The 18,373-nt window shown below is 35.6% G+C and overlaps 4 protein-coding genes across 4 annotated transcripts; 2 read left to right on the top strand and 2 right to left on the bottom strand.

Moving 5' to 3' along the window:
- Window positions 1–9: 9 nt before the first annotated feature.
- LOC141900040 (ubiquitin thioesterase zranb1-A-like) lies at window positions 10–6,793 on the bottom strand. Its single transcript, XM_074786743.1, has 8 exons — window positions 6,659–6,793; window positions 4,886–6,174; window positions 4,714–4,785; window positions 4,422–4,620; window positions 4,216–4,334; window positions 4,014–4,139; window positions 3,695–3,924; window positions 10–3,560 (listed from the first exon to the last, which is right to left on the bottom strand). The coding sequence occupies exons 2-8, from the start codon at window positions 6,105–6,107 to the stop codon at window positions 3,333–3,335; spliced, it is 2,196 nt and encodes a 731-aa protein (XP_074642844.1). The 5' UTR covers window positions 6,108–6,174; window positions 6,659–6,793; the 3' UTR covers window positions 10–3,332.
- A 233-nt stretch (window positions 6,794–7,026) lies between these two features.
- Window positions 7,027–11,842, top strand: LOC141898737 (elongin-C). Its single transcript, XM_074784806.1, has 4 exons — window positions 7,027–7,072; window positions 8,865–9,072; window positions 9,286–9,334; window positions 9,896–11,842. Exons 2-4 carry the CDS (start codon window positions 8,904–8,906, stop codon window positions 10,035–10,037), a joined length of 360 nt encoding a protein of 119 aa, XP_074640907.1. The 5' UTR covers window positions 7,027–7,072; window positions 8,865–8,903; the 3' UTR covers window positions 10,038–11,842.
- A 320-nt stretch (window positions 11,843–12,162) lies between these two features.
- LOC141898736 (ribonuclease H1-like) lies at window positions 12,163–14,467 on the bottom strand. Its single transcript, XM_074784805.1, has 8 exons — window positions 14,275–14,467; window positions 13,855–14,114; window positions 13,412–13,780; window positions 13,089–13,203; window positions 12,947–13,001; window positions 12,778–12,862; window positions 12,516–12,640; window positions 12,163–12,438 (listed from the first exon to the last, which is right to left on the bottom strand). Exons 1-8 carry the CDS (start codon window positions 14,376–14,378, stop codon window positions 12,346–12,348), a joined length of 1,206 nt encoding a protein of 401 aa, XP_074640906.1. The 5' UTR covers window positions 14,379–14,467; the 3' UTR covers window positions 12,163–12,345.
- A 162-nt stretch (window positions 14,468–14,629) lies between these two features.
- On the top strand, window positions 14,630–16,711 carry LOC141899636 (small ribosomal subunit protein eS7-like). The gene is made up of 7 exons (XM_074786056.1): window positions 14,630–14,692; window positions 15,230–15,310; window positions 15,414–15,485; window positions 15,587–15,727; window positions 15,817–15,881; window positions 16,345–16,495; window positions 16,587–16,711. The coding sequence occupies exons 2-7, from the start codon at window positions 15,230–15,232 to the stop codon at window positions 16,662–16,664; spliced, it is 588 nt and encodes a 195-aa protein (XP_074642157.1). The 5' UTR covers window positions 14,630–14,692; the 3' UTR covers window positions 16,665–16,711.
- Window positions 16,712–18,373: the final 1,662 nt, after the last annotated feature.

Below are 18,373 nucleotides of genomic sequence, written 5' to 3'. Positions count from 1 at the left end.
CAATATTAGTATTTATTACGAATAAAATACAAAAAGAACAGGTATATATAATATATCCTACAATATTCGTTCTCGACCATTCCAAATTGCTCTTTTAGCCCACCTTTTTATCATTAAAACTTCAAATAAAACTTCATTGTCATTTCAAATTGTTGATATAAGCCAATTCAACAGACCGATAGTATCATGCCTTTAAATAGATGTGATTTCATCCATCAAAGATTGCTGAATAGTGTTTTCTCTTGAAGCTAGAGAAATACATTTTAGCATTACATATAGATCTGCAAGTAAGTGGTTCGTTTCTTTCTTGGCTACTGCACTGACAGCTTTACTTATAACACAATAAATTGTTCAGCATTCCTGTGTCACTACATTCATGCCTTTATTAACAAACCTAACTATACTATACTGTCATTAAAAAAAAAATACAGAGCAGAACCCACCTACCATTGCCAAAAATTCAGGATAAGAAAAAGTCAATCGTAATTATTAGTTGGGTTTCCTCTGTTAAACTGGAGGTGTATCTGGTACCCACTATGGATGGTAAGTTAAAGAATTTTCCCCAGAGAAGATTTGTTCAATCAGAAGCTTGTGTATCTGCTCCATATTTGGATAAACTACACTATCAATATGGACATCATGATAAAGAGAAAACAAAAACTGTGTACACATAGCATACTTAGTAATGTATATATAGTACTTTGATGATGACAAATATGGCTGGTTTACAAGGCCATCCATGTCTGGTGATATCATGAATAATGAGCTGCTGCTGCTGCTATGAGATACCTGAGAATTCATTTATCAGCTAAATTACCAACAAAAGAATGTAATTTCAAAATGAATATTTTATCAATATCTTATGCTTATTAAGTTATTCTGTGATGTCCATATAGGAAGTGAAATAGTGTCGTTTAAGAAGAAACGAAGCCAAACTCCAAATTAATCAATCTCACAGCAACATCTATAATATCAACCTACATACAATACGTCATATAGCTCCACCAATAATTGAATTTCTCAACTAGGAATGAAATAGAAAACAAAAAATTCACAGCACCAAAGTAAATTCTTAACTGAAATACTTGTTCGAAGAAAACGTCTAAATTCATTCATTGAAAAATGTATTGAAGCTGAACTCCCTTGAGAAGAACTCTTACAACCGCTAAGCGAAAGGGGTAATAATACAAATGTCACTAATCACATTCGTTGTCGATTACTCTAAAATCTATGATCTATTATTGAAAGCATCAAAACTTAAAGAAAATTTTTAATTACTGTTCTGAAAAACATGAATATCCAAAATAAAAGAATAACAGCTACAACATGTAACCGAACTGCTTCAGAAAAGAATTTATAACTGTTTTTTTAAATTTAGAATCTCAGGCAATCTAAATTTATAGTTCTAAAATAGATTTAGTTTCCCTGCAAACTTGTGCAAACATCAGATAGAAGGAAAACTAAAATTATTCAGTACCACTCAGAAAATCACGTGCATAATTTCTAAGCTAATAAGATATCAGCTAATGCTAATTCTAAGTTAATTCATGCATATTTTATGTAACATGTTCTAAACCTTAAAAACAGTAATTGTTATTACCAACAATTAGTACTCCGACTTGGATCAAATAGATTTTCAAATTAAATTGTTTCTTTTTCCTGAACATGAATGAATGTCAGGGCAGTTTCACTTAGATTACTATTCACAACAACATGTACCGGTACAAGTATTTTTTTTATGAACAACACCATGATGGAGGATACAAAGTCTTCAGGGAGGATCATGCACCTTGAAGCGGGAATCAAAATTGGTCACATGTGAAGATTTACATATACCAGTGGATGTAAATGGAACTAACTACTGGTACATTTCCATGAGACGGTCCATTCTCTTCTCGCAGTCATCGGAAAGTATATACACAATATACACAATGTTGGTACAATAGATTGTGCTGCAGAAATACACTCTCTCAGATGTTTCTTTATGGAAGTAATACACATAAAATACTGCCGATCGCACTGACCGCACACGAATACAATGTACTACAAATGTATCACACACATAGGTTTCTTCATATCAATACATATTACTACAATCATTTTGTATTTTCTAAACATTGATTAGAAAGTATTACACCGGCACATACATGCAGGCGTTATGTGTCTACATGTAGTTGCTAATGAACAACAACCAATTTCTGCCACTTCATTGAATTTTAGCAGATTTCTCATGCAACATTCTACGAACAACAACCGCTGAACGATTCCTTTTTCTTCTTGATTCTATAGTATGTGATTGTATACAAAATTTCCAAAGACAGTCTAGTGTGCTAGTAAAATCCTTAAGAAACTTTTTTACATGTCATTGTTTAACAGGGTCATAACAGGGTCTTGAATCAAACCACACTTTACCGGAGATCTTAGTTATGAATACAATCCAGATACATGTGCATATTACACAAAGCACATTTGTATTTTCAACAGTTAAAACTGAAACATCATAATTAAGAATACATTGTAGTTCAATTCTTTCATAACTTCCACCATCATCAATATACTATTTCTATCATGTATTTTTGTAATTTTCAATTGATGATGAAGTAAATAGTATAATACATACTTAACAGACAATACTCTTGTCAAGAAAAAAATATATAGCATATCTTGAAATGTGAAGGTCATATTATTGACTCAAGCATAATCATGCCTGTTTGTTTCACACAATACAGATTGCCATGAATAAATAACAAATGCCCAGGTGGCCAGTATATAATCTGGCGAAGCATAAATTGGATTAAAACTATTATAGCTTGCTTAGCAAGAGTCTACACCAATGCCAACTGAATGTACAGAGGTAGATACTTCAGTAGAGAGTATGCATAAGTCTTTCTTTCATTACATGAACTTAGGAGAACTAAAAAGCCCTATTTATTGGTAATTGAATTTCATTTCAGTCCTATGCATACTCTAGTATTAATCCCCTGAATAAACTGGTAATGACATTCTAAATCATCCACATGTCCTTCCTGTGCTCATGACAAATTTGCAGATACGAATAAAGTTACTAATTTAACACGTCTAAGCCGAGAAATGCATGGAGCCAAATGCTCAAAGGTTGTCCAAAGTTACTGGCCCACGGTTTACAAACAAATAAGCAATTTATACATTCATTAAGGTAATAAAATATCCGATCAAATTTTTGTCAAATGATTTTCTTTGGCTATCACCATTCGGTTTGAGCATGGACAATTAAAGGTTCTTAACATATACAAGAAGTTATTCACGACAGTGGACATTTTATGGCACATGTAATGTATGTGAACAGTTGAGATCTATTCATCTTCAGATTCACCATCACTAGACAATGTGTGAACCGGTGCTGCTGATGACTGGCTATTATTCACTACATGCGATAATCGACGATAAAAATCTAACCATTCGTCGATCATCTGTCGAACTAGTCCTGGTTTCTTACCAACTTTCATCTGCGCGACTAGCAGGCCCCCCGTTGTCTGACAACAGTCCATCCACTCGTGCATGATTGTTTCTTCTTTACCCAACTATAACAAATCATAAATTATAGAAAGTTAAGTAAATGATTGATAGAATGGTTTGTTTATTGATTTCATAGCTGTAGTGAAGATTTAAGATCTTGTGATGATTATATACAGATGACAAATGGTTTTCCACCCACCTGAGATGCTGATAAGAAATGAATTGGTAAGAGTTTGCCTTCGCTGTCCATAAGTGGTAGGTATGTGATCTGTTGATCAGTGCTGCCATCAAGATTACAACTGGCACCAATATTACGATCATTATCAGTTTCCAGAGGAACTAGCGCCGAGAAATGTCCCCGTGTATACCCCAGTGTTATTGGTGTTTTCCAGCAAAAACTGGATTCCCACAGAATTGGTAAATATATGCCTAAAACAAGCATCAAGTAAAATTGTGTGTATTAGCTGCTAGAAAAAGAGCTGAAAAATTCAACAAGATCGAGCGTAATGGAAACATACCTTGAAATCTGGCAAAGCCGATTGCATCACCCCTAAAGCTTTTTACAAATTTGACACCGTAGACAATAATTGGCCGTCTGAGAATATGAGCCAAAGCAAATATGTGTGTTTGTTCCAAGGATGCGCCTATAAAGAAAAAGTGATATGAAGATAGTATGAAATACCTGGTAGTAAAGAATGCCTCACATTTGAAATAATCTACCTGGTTGAGTAGCGAGACTTAGTAAGATGGCCCAATCACGTTCCCATTGACTTTCATCGAGGGTGAATTGTAAGGACTGAGCTTGCATAGACTCAAACTCTTTCCAGCGAGGATAAAATCTACAAGATATAAAATATTTCAAAACTTTCTAGCCTACAAGTGTGCATTTTTATAGTGAATCTTTGAAATATTCTTTTCAATCTTACGTAGCGGCTCCATCACACAGACTATCAGCTAGTGTCCGACGTAAAGTATTATCCCTGTCAAAGATTCCCCAGGTTGCTTGCAACACTGAATCTAACAAGCAATCACCAGCTGTTCGATTCCACAATGCGTACAGCCGACTTCCAAGGCGATCGGTTAACTCGACACTCCAGTTTATTATAGGCTCCTCAACTTCTAATTCTACCAAATTCAATGAGATACAAGATAACATTCTATACCGTTGTACAATGAACAAATTAAATTGAAAACATTAATATGTACTTTCCGTCTTACCTTTCTGAACGTCGCTATCTAAGAGTTCTTCAAATAACTGTTTTTGAATCGGTCGCGGAAGATCTTCAATTTCTGAAGAAAACCGCATGACAAAGATTTTAATGCATCGATTCATAGCAAATGTAGTTAATGTGATAGATATGAACTTAAAGAATTAGTAAACTCTACTCACCAGCTGGCAAAGCAAAAGTAACCAAATCAGTAACGAAGTAACAAGGAAAGTCTCCTTTTCGCTGGCGTAAATTTCCTGCCACATCCCTTCGAATATCTGCTGCCAAATCTGGGCTAACATGAGATGGGACTCGCTTTATTGCTTTGCTTGGTGTGTCTGTCGATGTGAGTAATACTGCTAATGTATCTTCACGTTGGTAACGAATCGCCAAATGAACAAGCGTGTAACCAATTTCATACGCGCTTGGACGACCGAGCAGTGATATTTCGTCGTTCGTCAACTGGCGTGCGGGATTACCTCCGGACGTCAAATAGGCTTCAACTGCGTGTACATCACCGTCAATTACACCCTTACACGCATTCAACCACAACCAGTCCACTTTACGTAATCGATTGCGAATCTGTTTTAATTTACGCTCTTGAGTGATATTATTGTCCTCCTGTATAATGCGAGGAGCAGCTGTTGCTCCATATATTTCTGGACTTTCAGCGCTGCGAATGCTTCTTGTTGGTGACTGTCGCCTGCGACTTTCACTTTGACGATTATTGCTAGTACTGGTACTGCTACTGCTGCACTGTTCATCAAAATCAGGAGATATAATTCTCGGGCTATGGCCACCAGCTGCCCCTGCTTCAAACTGACGTCCTCTATGCGTCGCGCAAATGACACATTTATTCGATTTCGGCCAATTGTCATATGTACAAGCTCTACAGGTCCATTTTCCTTGTTTTAAAGCAACAAGGCGATTACGATCATTATTGAGTTCTTTAGCCGCCTCGGGTGAGCTTGGGGAGGAATGGCGAGATCCTGGACTTCCTGATGGAGTGATGTTCACGTTTATGCTGAGAGGACTCAACTGTTGTTCATTTGAGGCTGTAGTTGATGAAGGTTCCGATGTCGTTGGGGTCTGTTGGCGTGCTGTCATACATTGTACACATTTTTGGGAACGTGGCCAGTTTAGATATGTACATGCTGGGCACGACCATTTTTTTGTAGGATCATAACACTGGCTTATCAAAAAAGAACTTGTGCTCGTTGCACTAGCAGCATCCTGTGTCAGGAGAGGGGCCAACTTGTAAATGTCTTGTTCGGGATCGCTAACTGCCTGGGAGATGAGCTGCAATGGTCGGGGAGCATGGCATAAGGTACATTTCTTCGCAACGGGCCAATTTTCATAAGTGCAATATTCACATGACCATTTTTGTCCTTCAGATCCTTCCATCCTGTGGCAGGGGACAGGTCAGTTAACTTGATTGACTCAACCATTCACAGTTTCTCAACCAGTAACCCTGGAAAATGTAACATAACAAAAATTTTAAAACAATATTCAAATGTGTTAAGTATCAATAATTGATTGCCGCGCTTCACTGAGCTTTTATCCACAAAATGTCACATCAAAATAGAAATTTTGCCAAAAGAGGGCTTTTGAGTCATATTTATCTAGTCTTTCTAGTCTTTTAAATCAAATTTGAAAACCTTTCTTTTTGAACTAACCAATTCATCTCAATCTTTTTATCAAATTGTAGATTTCACTTTCAGTAGTGGCAGTAGTAGTGAATTAATCAAACTTTACAATAAAAAAATTCTGACATCTACAATACAGCAGATACTTGATTCGATTCCTCCTACAGTCAGAGGTCAACTAGAAGTGAAATAAAATCCAGGGCCTAGACCCCTGCTGTCAGTCAGTGTCAATTCCATTCTCCAGCAGATTTAGTAAATTTACACTTTCGAAACTGGAATCTTTCGTTTATGTTTATAACGAATACTTACAGCATGCTGCAATAAGTGGTAATGAGATAATCACTGTGTACATTTTCAACAATTATTCAATGATTTCATCAAAGGGCAAACATTGGTCGATAATGATATTTTATTGAGGAAATTTTCATCTTCATTAAATAATCAAAACAGGAAGTGAAATCGCGAGCCGCAGAATAAGTCAACTTAACTGTTACCGTGGAATTTTATTAATTTTGAAGGTGACTTCTCAATTCATTAAATCAAGCATTTAGAAATCTAACAATTTAACTATGAACCCCTTAAAAAAATAAGAAAGAAATTAGAAAATATTACATAATTAGATTATCAAGTACCGTGAAAGTCCAACGTCCGTTTTTTACGCTCGGCCGAAATCGGGAATCATCTTTGTTGGTAGGGACACTTCACACATCACGCATTGCATCGGTAAAAAGCGGCGATTTTGTTCGACTTCTATTCGAAATTTCTCTAAAATCGTACTTCTGAGAATTGAATATTGTATCCCATTAACTGTTTGACGTTGTTTTGGGTCGTGAATCGGTGTAATTGCGCCTTAAAAGCGTTAGATTTCAACACAGCCCGACCTTCTTGGCAACAAATAAATTTAAAAAAACCTCTGACGAAATTGGTTTTTTTGTGATAACTGTATGGGCCTTGTCATTGAATTAATCGTTAAGCTGTTATTGTTCATCTATATTTGAATTTTTTGTGTTTTTCAATTCTCTTTGAATCAATAGCAGAAGCTTCATACCACAGCCGATTAATCGTGATGTATAATGTGTGTTCGCATATTATTATAAATTAGGGGCCTACATTATAGCACAGGGACTTGACACAAACAGTCCCTGTGCATTATAGAGGAATGACTGTCACTGATCATAAAGGCCTTGCATGCACATTTTCAAAATTGCTTAATCAACGCAATTTTGATCTCGTTAGCAGGGTCCGATCTAAGGAATTAGAACCACTTGCCCGGGGGCAAGCATATCTGAAATTTTACTTGCCCCCTCAAAAATCTACTTGCCCTACACAAGCAGTCCAACTGTTGTATCAATTGGCAAAAAGCTTTGAAACATAGAATTCCACTAGCCCGGAGGACAAGTGATAATGATAACCTACTTGCCCTTATGATAATATACTTGTCCCGAACAATCGGACAAGTGCTTAGATCATACCCTGTGTTAGACGATTTTGTTTTATGTACTAGGCCGATTGCCACATTGTGGTTGTGTGAACTACAGTTTTAGTTAGGTCACCTTCCCACTGTCACTGTATGCCGAAGTTGAAACATAGGCCCTGTAGTGAAACTATCTCCCTGCACTTTAATACTGCAATTACAGTCAAACTCGGTTAAGTCGTCGTCCGGGGGACCGATACTGAAACGACGACTTATCCAAGTGACGAGTTAGGCCTATGTGATAATTTTTCAATGTTCCCCAAAACACTTAATATGGATAAAATGGTACTCATCCATCCAGAATATTTACTTAAAACACCCCTGAGCTTGTGAAAATCCATGAATATCTCTCCCGGTTCATGTAAATCCTCGACGATGTCAGAATAATATGACAGTAAACATCGTATGCAAGCGGTTAACCATTAGAAGTTAAGCAACGTTAATCGGGGCTCGGATCTTGATGGGTGACTCAGTGCAGCCGTGTGTAATTCGTATTTATTTAAAGAGTGTCCTCAGTGAATAGTTTTTCTTTTGGCATTAGGGTATTTTTATCAAAAGAATTTAAAGGGGAGAACAAAATAAAATTGAAAACTACCGTATCTTTTTTCCCCCGGTCATTTATTGGTAAATTTCAAGAAGGCAGTGCTATAGACACTCCAATATCAAGGTGGGAAGAATATCAAGAGAAATAAATAAAAAGCAGCAGGCCCCAATATATGTATATTGGAATGTATTGATTACAGTAGCATTCAGAAAATTTCCCGCGACGAGTTAACCGAGGCATTTTACGTGGAAATTGACTAATTTTACCGACATTACAACGACGATTTAAACAAAATGACGACTTATAAGAGACGAATTAACCACAGAATTTTCTTTGGAATAATGAAGAATATATTTCGTTCTTACAAAAACTGACTACTTAAACAAAATGACGAATAAAACGATGATGACTTAACCGAGTTTGACTGTATTAGTAATCACTATATCTTGGAACTATCTTTGTGGAATGCATGAAACATTAATCTTCATCTTTCACAGCATTTTAACTCAAGCGATACACCAAGCATACCAGACAGTATGACAGATACTAAAGATGAGAAAGGAGAAGAGGAGAAAGTGTATGGTGGCTGTGAAGGTCCCGACGCCATGTATGTGAAACTAGTGTCATCCGATAAGCATGAATTTATTGTCAAACGAGAACATGCTCTTACATCTGGCACAATTAAAGCTATGTTAAGTGGACCTGGTAAGTAGTGCTACCTTCATATATTAGTGCTACATATAGCTCAAATAGCTTATTAAAGAAATTGCAGAAAATTCATTCCATAATTCATAGGCCTATAGGCTAGGCCCTAGTTGAATCCTTAATATTTTTTGTAGAAAACAGTCAGAAATCTTTTCCATGAAATGATTTTAGTTGAAATATTTATTGATGATTTGGCTGTTTTGTATATTCTAGGTCAGTTTGCTGAAAATGAAACAAATGAAATTAATTTTAGGGAAATCCCGTAAGTATTCTAATGTCATTACAGGTTCTTATGGATGGTTTGGAAATTCTACGCAGTATTTGGAAATTAGGAAACATTTAAATGCATGTTCAGTGGCTTTTTAGCCCACTTGGGAGTCAAGTCCCAGCAGGCTATTGTGATCACGTCCTTCATCCATCCATTCATCTGTAGATGGACTCCAACTATTTTGGAGAGATTTGAAGATGCTTCAAGGGATTGATATTTGGTTTATACATGTAGGGTATGCATTTATACCCTAGACCCATCTTCAGCCCTGGCAAAAGTCAGAATCAAGATGGTCGAGTGGTGGCCATTGTTGTTCGCTGAAAACAGCATTCATCTGCACGTTTTTGAAGTTTTCGAAGGAAAATTTGAAGACACTTCGATCAATTATCTTAATCTTTCATATTATATTCGTGTCCCCCAAGGGTCCAAGGGTCCATCGGCAGAAGGAAAATTGGACAGTCATAGTGCATTTCCCCAAGTGGATATATCCCTGGACCCCTAGTTTTACCAATAACCTTTGTAACATTATAACTTTCTGTGGCTACTTGTTTTCAGATCTCATGTTCTGCAAAAAGTTTGCATGTACTTCACGTACAAAGTTCGTTATACCAACAGCTCAACTGAAATTCCTGAATTCCCGATTGCACCGGAGATAGCTCTTGAATTACTAATGGCTGCGAATTTCTTGGACTGTTAATCTCGATGCGTATTTATAGTTTTAATTTAATTTAAAGACGAAAGCTTGGTATCCTTAACGATTTATTGAAATTGTTACTGCGAAGATATAGTCTGCATAAAGTGACAGTTGAAAAAAAATATTTGTCATGTTAGAATTGGTGTGAACTTATAAACTCTTGATAATAGCTTTGCACGTGTATGAAGTTTTGAATTGTTTTTATCATTAATTCAAGCTTTGTAAATGCTGCTGTCATGTTTAGTGGTTATACCGGTATAAGATCAACGTTAATGCCAGTGATAAAATGATATGATGAAAAAAGTCTATTAAGTAGTTGTTTCTATCTTGTTGTTATGATTCTGAAAACTGTGTATTAAATTCCTGTGCTGAGCCGATTGACGTTGATTTAACTGAACAGGATATTAGTAAAAGGATTAGGAAATGCAGGATTTTTTATGAAACTTAAAGGCAAACCAAACCACTGTCCCCTTATAGCAAAAGAGAAAATTGGCAAAAGAATGATTACCGTACATGAAAACATCGCTCTGGTTTCTGTTTCTAATTTGTACTGGTAGACATTTTCTAGGTGCATATTTACTTTTAAAGAACGGTTATGAAATACTTAGATATTGTCAAAAACAATTTGTGTGTGTATCAATCCATTGGGTTTTTTTTCTTCATTACCATTAAAATCTTCTAGTAACATTTTGTACTTCGCTTCAGAACTTATTACGCATACCTAATGTAAATTTTGAGTTACTCTTTTAATTGAAAATAAATAACATTGTTCAACACTACCTACTTATTTATTGATGGACTCGATATTACTATAGTTAACCTTTATTGCTTATTGTACTGACATTTAAAGAAAGTTACCAAAATGTATCAAGATGTTCGATACTTCGTTCAGGATTTTTAATCTGAAAGAAATTGTCTCGATAGCTATCGCTGATTTTAGATATAATCTTTAGTCCGATATGATATCTGTTGGGCTGAGACTTGAATGGAACTTAGATTCATAAAAAAACCATTTGGACTTGTATCATATTGCTGCTTCAAAATCTATGGTACTCTGAACATACGTATATGTAAAGTTATTGTATTATCAGGGATTTTTGCTGTTCATGTGTTGTGTGAATGTTTCCAGTCATTGGATAATTATGACAGTAGATGGCACTATACCAGTAAATAGCCTTGTCTTGAAAGTGCAATTTACCTGGTATTGGCAAAAAGTGTTATGCTTACCCTTCAAATATCCAATTTATCCTAGATTATTTTTCATATTTATGACCACTTCACTCCCTTAAAACTAGAGCATGCGAAGGGTCTTTTCTCTTTTGGTCTTTCGTACATATATATGCAATTTCTGTTATTTCGTACATGAAATGCCTTGGATCAGTCACCCAAGTGCATGAAGCAAAAATAGAATGATTTATGGAAATGTACATGTCTGTATTGCTAAAACCATAACAAAAATTATAATCACAAATAAGAACGTTTTTTTTTTGTTTGTCAACGAAAAAGGTTGTATACCATGATGTATGTCATTTCTACATGTCGTGTAGATGTCAAACATGCTTAATTAATCTGGGTAACTAAAGTATATTCAGGTCTAGAATTCCAGTTAAATTTTACTGATTTATATAAGCAGTACCAATATATGTTTAAGTTTTCTTTCTACATGGACAATTTGGTGAATTTCATTAGTCTTGAATGACTACTATTATTGATCCATTTCAATCATAGACCAAGTAGCCCGAGTTGTGCAACACCTATAGTGTATAAGATATCTAATTCAATAAATTTTGTATATGGACATACACTTATCTGTTAGTTGGCTCAAATTAATGGTGCTATGATGGAGCTGAAACACAGTTGCGTAAGGTTAATTCAATGCTAGTTATATGAAAATTTGATGCATTTGACACAAGTTGTAATATCTCGTAAGCACATTTTAGTAAAGCAAACCTTGGGGATATGTATACATGTATATGAAAAGCCTACCGGTGCATTCAATCAAAATCTGTTGAAATGATTCATGTCATTTCCATCATCTCCACACAGTGCTGAGTCTTCAGAGCAGATAAAAAACACCAAAACATGCAAATGTATTGAAATAGAAACAAAACTTTGATTTATTTACAACTTTAAATGCATGCAAGGCAACACAATATGCAAAGACTTGGATACCATTTTATTATAAAAATACAAAAGAAAAGAGTGTCAAACATTTCTCATGAAAAGAACTCAGTTTTTACTGATTGTTGTTACTTCTGTCAACAAGAAAATATCTGATCTAACATGTACCATTGAACCATGGAATACGTTTTCATAGTATAATTTCATTCTTCTTTGCTCCTGCATTAGCAAGGCGATCGGCTTCTTCGTTACCCAGTATCCCAGCATGTCCCCGAACATGAACCTATAACAAATATGGATAGTTTGTACAATGCAACAAACACTCTTATCAGAATGGAGGCCTTATTTTCTGCAACATACCCATTGAATATTCATGCCACACATGGCAAGGTCAAGCGCTTCAAAATCTTCACGATTTACAACAGGCTCACCAGAAGCAAGTTTCCAGCCATTTCTTTTCCAGTTTTTCATCCATTTTGTAACAGCTAGAAATATATTTGAATAAAACCAAACTAAGGGTAGAAAATAATGCAAAAACTACCATGTATCGTGAATTAATAATTGATCAAAAGAAACTTCAGATTTGGTTGTACTACCAGATCAATAATTGTTTCAAACTTACAATTTATGAGAAATTGACTGTCTGTATGTAACTTGACACTCAGTTTATTCATAGATTTTGCCTGTTTGATAGCTTTAACTGCTGCCTGAAAGAAAATTTTGGATACAAAACACGTAATCATCTCTTATTTACTTAGGAATCTGTAGTAATAGATAATTGACCAACTTACATGAATCTCAGCTCTGTTGTTTGTTTGCCTTCCTGGTAATCTTTCACTAACATTCCTGGCAATTCACAATGACGAAAATTTTATTGGGAAATGGAAATTTGGTAGGAAACAAAGGAACGAAATTTCATCCAAGTTTGCTTACATTGGATGACCTTCACCCCAATATACACCAATACCGGCAGCTGCTCCTTTTTTACCATTGGAAGAACAAGCACCATCAGTATAAACAATAACAGCACTTCCAGTCATATTGAATCCTTAAAAAAAAGGTTTTATCGAGGACAATTTCAAGTTTTGTGTTGTTATGCTTTGGCTAGAAATCAATTTTGTAATGAGAACAAATTCAACCTTTTCTACCCTAGCTTAAACCTAAACGCAACCATCTTCCCTCGACAGGGATTCAAGCCAGGGTAGAGTTGTGGTTTGACAGTCCTCTTAAATTGGTAGAACTAATTAATAACTTACCTGTATCATTAGACATGAATCTATGGCTTTCATTTACTGAATCACCAGATAACTTCTTACGTTTCGAACTAGACAGAATCGAACTATTACAAATATTGAACTTTGAATTCAGTGTTGACACATGGTTCAATAGTTCCTTAGCGGTGTCTTTAAGCTGCAGAGCAGTCTTGTTTAAATGTTTAGCAGTTTCATTCAGTTTCTCCGCCATTTGACAGGCATCGACTATGAGATTTCGATCAGCTTCAGATGGTGCAGCATGACTGTTTTTATTGGATGTGGATGAATTCAATGTTTCAGCTTGTGACACATCAAGAGCGTGCCCTAACAACTCATCATCATCATCATCTGAGATCATTATCGGCAATTCATCTGTAATGAGAATTACAGCGATGAATGATTTGTACCATAATCAAAACAAAAATGCTTTTGTTTAGAATACACACTTTTCCTTTTATGTGCTTTATTGGTCGATATTGACTGCAAACACTTTTCAGGTTTATAATTTTCGCCTAGAGGATAACATGGTGGTTTGATGAATTGATGAATAACGGTACCATTCTCTTCTGACTCATCCACATCTATTTTGGATTCTCCATCGATTTCACCGGCTGTTTGACGAATAAATTCTTGAGCTTGATTCTGGCATTTGAATTTTTTGAACCGCGCTTTTGGATATGCTTTTATTTGAGCTTCACATTCTGCCCTAAAAAAATAGTAAAAATTCATTGACGGAATTATGTTCATAGTTTGCAAACGGCACAACAAGGCATTATAGAACCATTTCCACTTCCTTCTCAGTTTGGTTTAATACTTTGTCTTTACACTCACAGCACACATGCTAAAATTAAAAAAGAAATACTTACCAAGAATGATATATACCTGGTGTTCGACCAACACGGACGGCGTAGTAAACCATTTTCAACCAAATAAATGTATGAAGAGAATTTCTCTGAAAATATTTGAGCATATTACATGCTGCAGGACAGACGGGCTCTTTCAAATTATCGACACTTAAATTATTAATATAGGGTTCAACGCGCCGCCATTTTGTATATCATGTGGTCAATTAATCTCGCTAATGAAGATATTTACTCAAATTATTCCACATAATCCAGTCATCTTCGTTCATATGATTGAAAAATATAGAAATCTACAATAAATTGGCATTTCATTAGTAGTACATTAGGGTTTATTCGATTCTTAAAACCAAGGTATATCATATTGTAACAAATTACGAGACTATTTGCCTCTTCTACTTCCGGCGTCGTGAAAGTGTACAAGGTTTGTGAAATATTTGCAAAAAAATACCTTTTTGCACTTTACCATTAAGATTTAATTACAAACTAACAAAGTAGGCTGAAAAACAGAAACATTTAGGTTTATTACAAATTGGAAAATTGCGTCGATCGATGCGATAAAACAGTTTGAAACACCGATTGTCCAACTAGATTTTCAGCTGTCGCGATGAAATGTTCAAAAAACCTTCACGAAAGTATCAGAATTAGATTCTCACAAATAGATGTTTGGTTTTTGGCCCTGAAAGAGTAACTTACACTTCGCTTCTGTGGTCTAGTTTTTATGCTTGCCTCTGAACTTCCAGCAGTCTCCTCAAAAGAATCACTTCCTCTACTGATTTCAATATCTTCTTCCTGTCTGTTTCAAAACCAAAATTTCATTCGCCATCATTATCAATCGACAATATCAATTTGTATCATTTTTGAGATATTCATTTTCTGTTTGGCCTATATAGGTCTGTTCATTTTATGACATAAGCCTTCCTGATATTGATTGAATATATGTTTTATATCCTAATTTTAGATGTACTCGGCAAGCGCCAAAATCGTTAAGCCTGCGGGCACTACCAGGAAACCTGATGAATTTGAATCCTCTATTTCTCAGGTAAACCTTTTCTCACTTGAAATGTTAACCGAAGATGTATTTTGAATTTCTGATGGGTTTATTAGGCATGATAAAGAATCTTTTTTCAAAATATTTCTTCTAGGCTCTTCTGGATCTTGAAATGAACAGTGATTTGAAAGCACAACTCCGTGAATTATTCATTACTGGAGCTAAGGTATTGTCAGCAGGCTATAGAAGCTAATCATGATTAAAAGTGTCCAGTTATTTTGAAAGCCAGTTAAAACGACAAATGCTGATTGCTTTTGTTTCATTCAGGAAATTGATATTGCCGGCAAAAAGGCGATCATCATCTTCGTACCTGTCCCACAACTGCGGGCCTACCAGAAAATCCAGACCAGATTAGTCAGGGAACTGGAAAAGAAGTTCAGCGGTAAACATGTAGTTTTTGTTGCTCAGGTAAGAAAAACAGATAAACAAGATTATTTTTCATGGGTTATCAAAAAAATAAATTTTCAAATTTATTGAATTCTTTTGTATGTTTTCAGCGACGTATTTTAGCGAAACCAACCAGAAAAAGCACCAATAATAGCAAACAGAAGCGACCCAGGAGGTAAAAAGCCTTTTCTCTATGCCATTTCATCCTGATAGACTTAACCATATTATTATCAACTACAGATTTGTTTGGTAACAAAAATCAATGTTAAAAGTGTGCCTTGCTAATTGGAATATGGCACGGGTATATCGCACGGGGATTAATTTAGATAAATTCTGAGATGAAACACAGATGTTCAGAAGCCCAACATCAGACAGGGGCGGTGGCTAATCAGGGGGTTGTATATCCGGTGTTGACTATATAGAAATTTGTCCATTCTAATACTGGATGAGTTCTAACTCAAACTCATCAAGTTTCGCTTTTGGACTACATGAAACAAATCGTTTCTCAATTGTATGACATATGGTTGACGATCATGTGTTGCAGTAGAAACAATTGACATGTATTTATTACTACTTTCTAGTGCCGTTGCATAAAATCTTTATGAATGTTGCTTTATTGCGTTTGTCGTTATTTTCAGCCGAACATTAACCAGTGTCCACGATAACATCCTCGAGGACTTGTGCTACCCGGCAGAGATTGTAGGCAAACGAATCAGAATCAAATTGGATGGTTCACGGCTTATTAAAGTACACCTCGACAAAAACCAGCAAACCAATATCGAACACAAGGTACTAACGTTGATTTGCGCGCTAGATTCTTGGTGGTCTTCGTTTTGATGAAAAAATTGTAACGGTATTTTTTCAATCATTAATCTTTCAGTTGGAAACATTTACGGCTGTATACAAGAAACTGACGGGAAAAGAGGTCGTTTTCGAATTCCCCGATTACGTATTGTAAGATGTGTAAAAGAGGTTAAATAATTATTGCCAACACAAGAAATAGAAGTTAGTTTTTGTTTTGAAAAAGGTCATATCTCCTCTCGGTGGTGGTGGTGCGCACTCGTCATGGAATTTGAAATATTCTTGTCCTGTGAAATGTAGTTTCCTTGGTGAAGGTTTGTTCAAGCTTATGCAGCCCACAACCAAAACCCCATTATAAGATCATGTGAAGTCTAATGCGGCGGTCAATTGTTACGTTGAACCTCCTCCTCGGGCATATGACACTTTCACGATACGTTTGGTATTTTCAATCCACCCTAAATCATGAAATTTCATTGTTGAACATAATACCACTACAGCGTTGGCAAGAGGGAAGCCGGGCAAGAGACGCTAACCACTTTCTACCATTTTCACGTACGTCGGGGTTCTGACAGCGGATGCACTAATGTTCTTCATATTGTAACATTGAAGTAGAGATTTGATAGTGACAACGCTTTAACTAAATAATGTGGATAAGTGTCTATCCTTGAGGTAAGGGCTCAGGGTTTTAATTGACAGTTGGCACAGAAGATTACCACTTTTGAATGCCAGGAGGTAAAATGAGCAAGTCCGTTGTTAAATTCATTTTCCGGAAGTGAGGTCCTGAACAAACGGGAAGCCTTATCAGAAAAGGATGATGTTATGAACAAGGGAATGTGCATGACAAACTCTGAGAATGCTTACATGAAAACCAATGTTAAAATTTCAATTTAACTTTGCATTACTTCACAATTTTTATTTCACACAGAAAATGTAGTCAATCAACCATATACACTTCCACAAATAAAATAAAATACGATAGGCCGTGCATGTTTGATTTATGGTGAACAATGTCAGTTATACAATACAATCTACATAATATATATATAAACTGTCTCAATAGAACACTTATTTTCGATATATTTTATAATACTGCACTGATTTGATAAAAGCTCTGATTGTTCACGTAAAACTGAGCGACATTGACATAAAGCTTTCACAAACAGTACATGTATCATCGGATAAGCATTTAGTCTGTTGTAGAATATGATAGGAGATCGGGTATATCCAGATGCAGAATCTGGTAATATACTACAAGTTAATGTTTAACCCTGAGCTCAAAAAACAATGACCAAAATTACAAAAATATGGCTACCACATATTTAGAAGCAATTTGAGCAAAAATTGTTTTTTAACAAACATGATACAAAATTTAAATGTAACATGCATTAGCCATGATGAGTTGAGGTACCTCCCAAATAATGTGTCAAAAACATGCCGCTGCATTTTATGCATAACGAAAGATATGCTCTAAGCAAGTTAAAGTCGTCACTAGCCAATCTATTCTCTGACTCTACAAGTCAAAGATAAATGACAGTTTAGTTTCTTAAAAATGCATCAAAAGATGCAATAAATACCAGATACTGCAAGTAACAATCAAGATAACAGAATGAAACGAATTGTCGGTAACTACAGAGCAATATTTAAGCCGCTTTCACAGTATCCAGAGAAGTATCCATTGAGGAAGTATTGGCACGAAGATTATCATCACAGGTTCATCCTAAAATATAATTTCATCTCATCGTTGATACGCACATGTGTAACGATGATAACAATATTTCAAGGCATGAAAAAATCAAAAGATAACATCTACCATATCCGAAGTTGTGGATACATTTCACAATACAACTTCATGAAGACACTTGTTAA

Source organism: Tubulanus polymorphus, chromosome 2 (genome assembly GCF_964204645.1).
Source record: "Tubulanus polymorphus chromosome 2, tnTubPoly1.2, whole genome shotgun sequence".
Lineage (NCBI taxonomy): Eukaryota > Metazoa > Nemertea > Palaeonemertea > Tubulaniformes > Tubulanidae > Tubulanus > Tubulanus polymorphus.
This window is presented reverse-complemented; position numbering and strand designations above follow the sequence as displayed.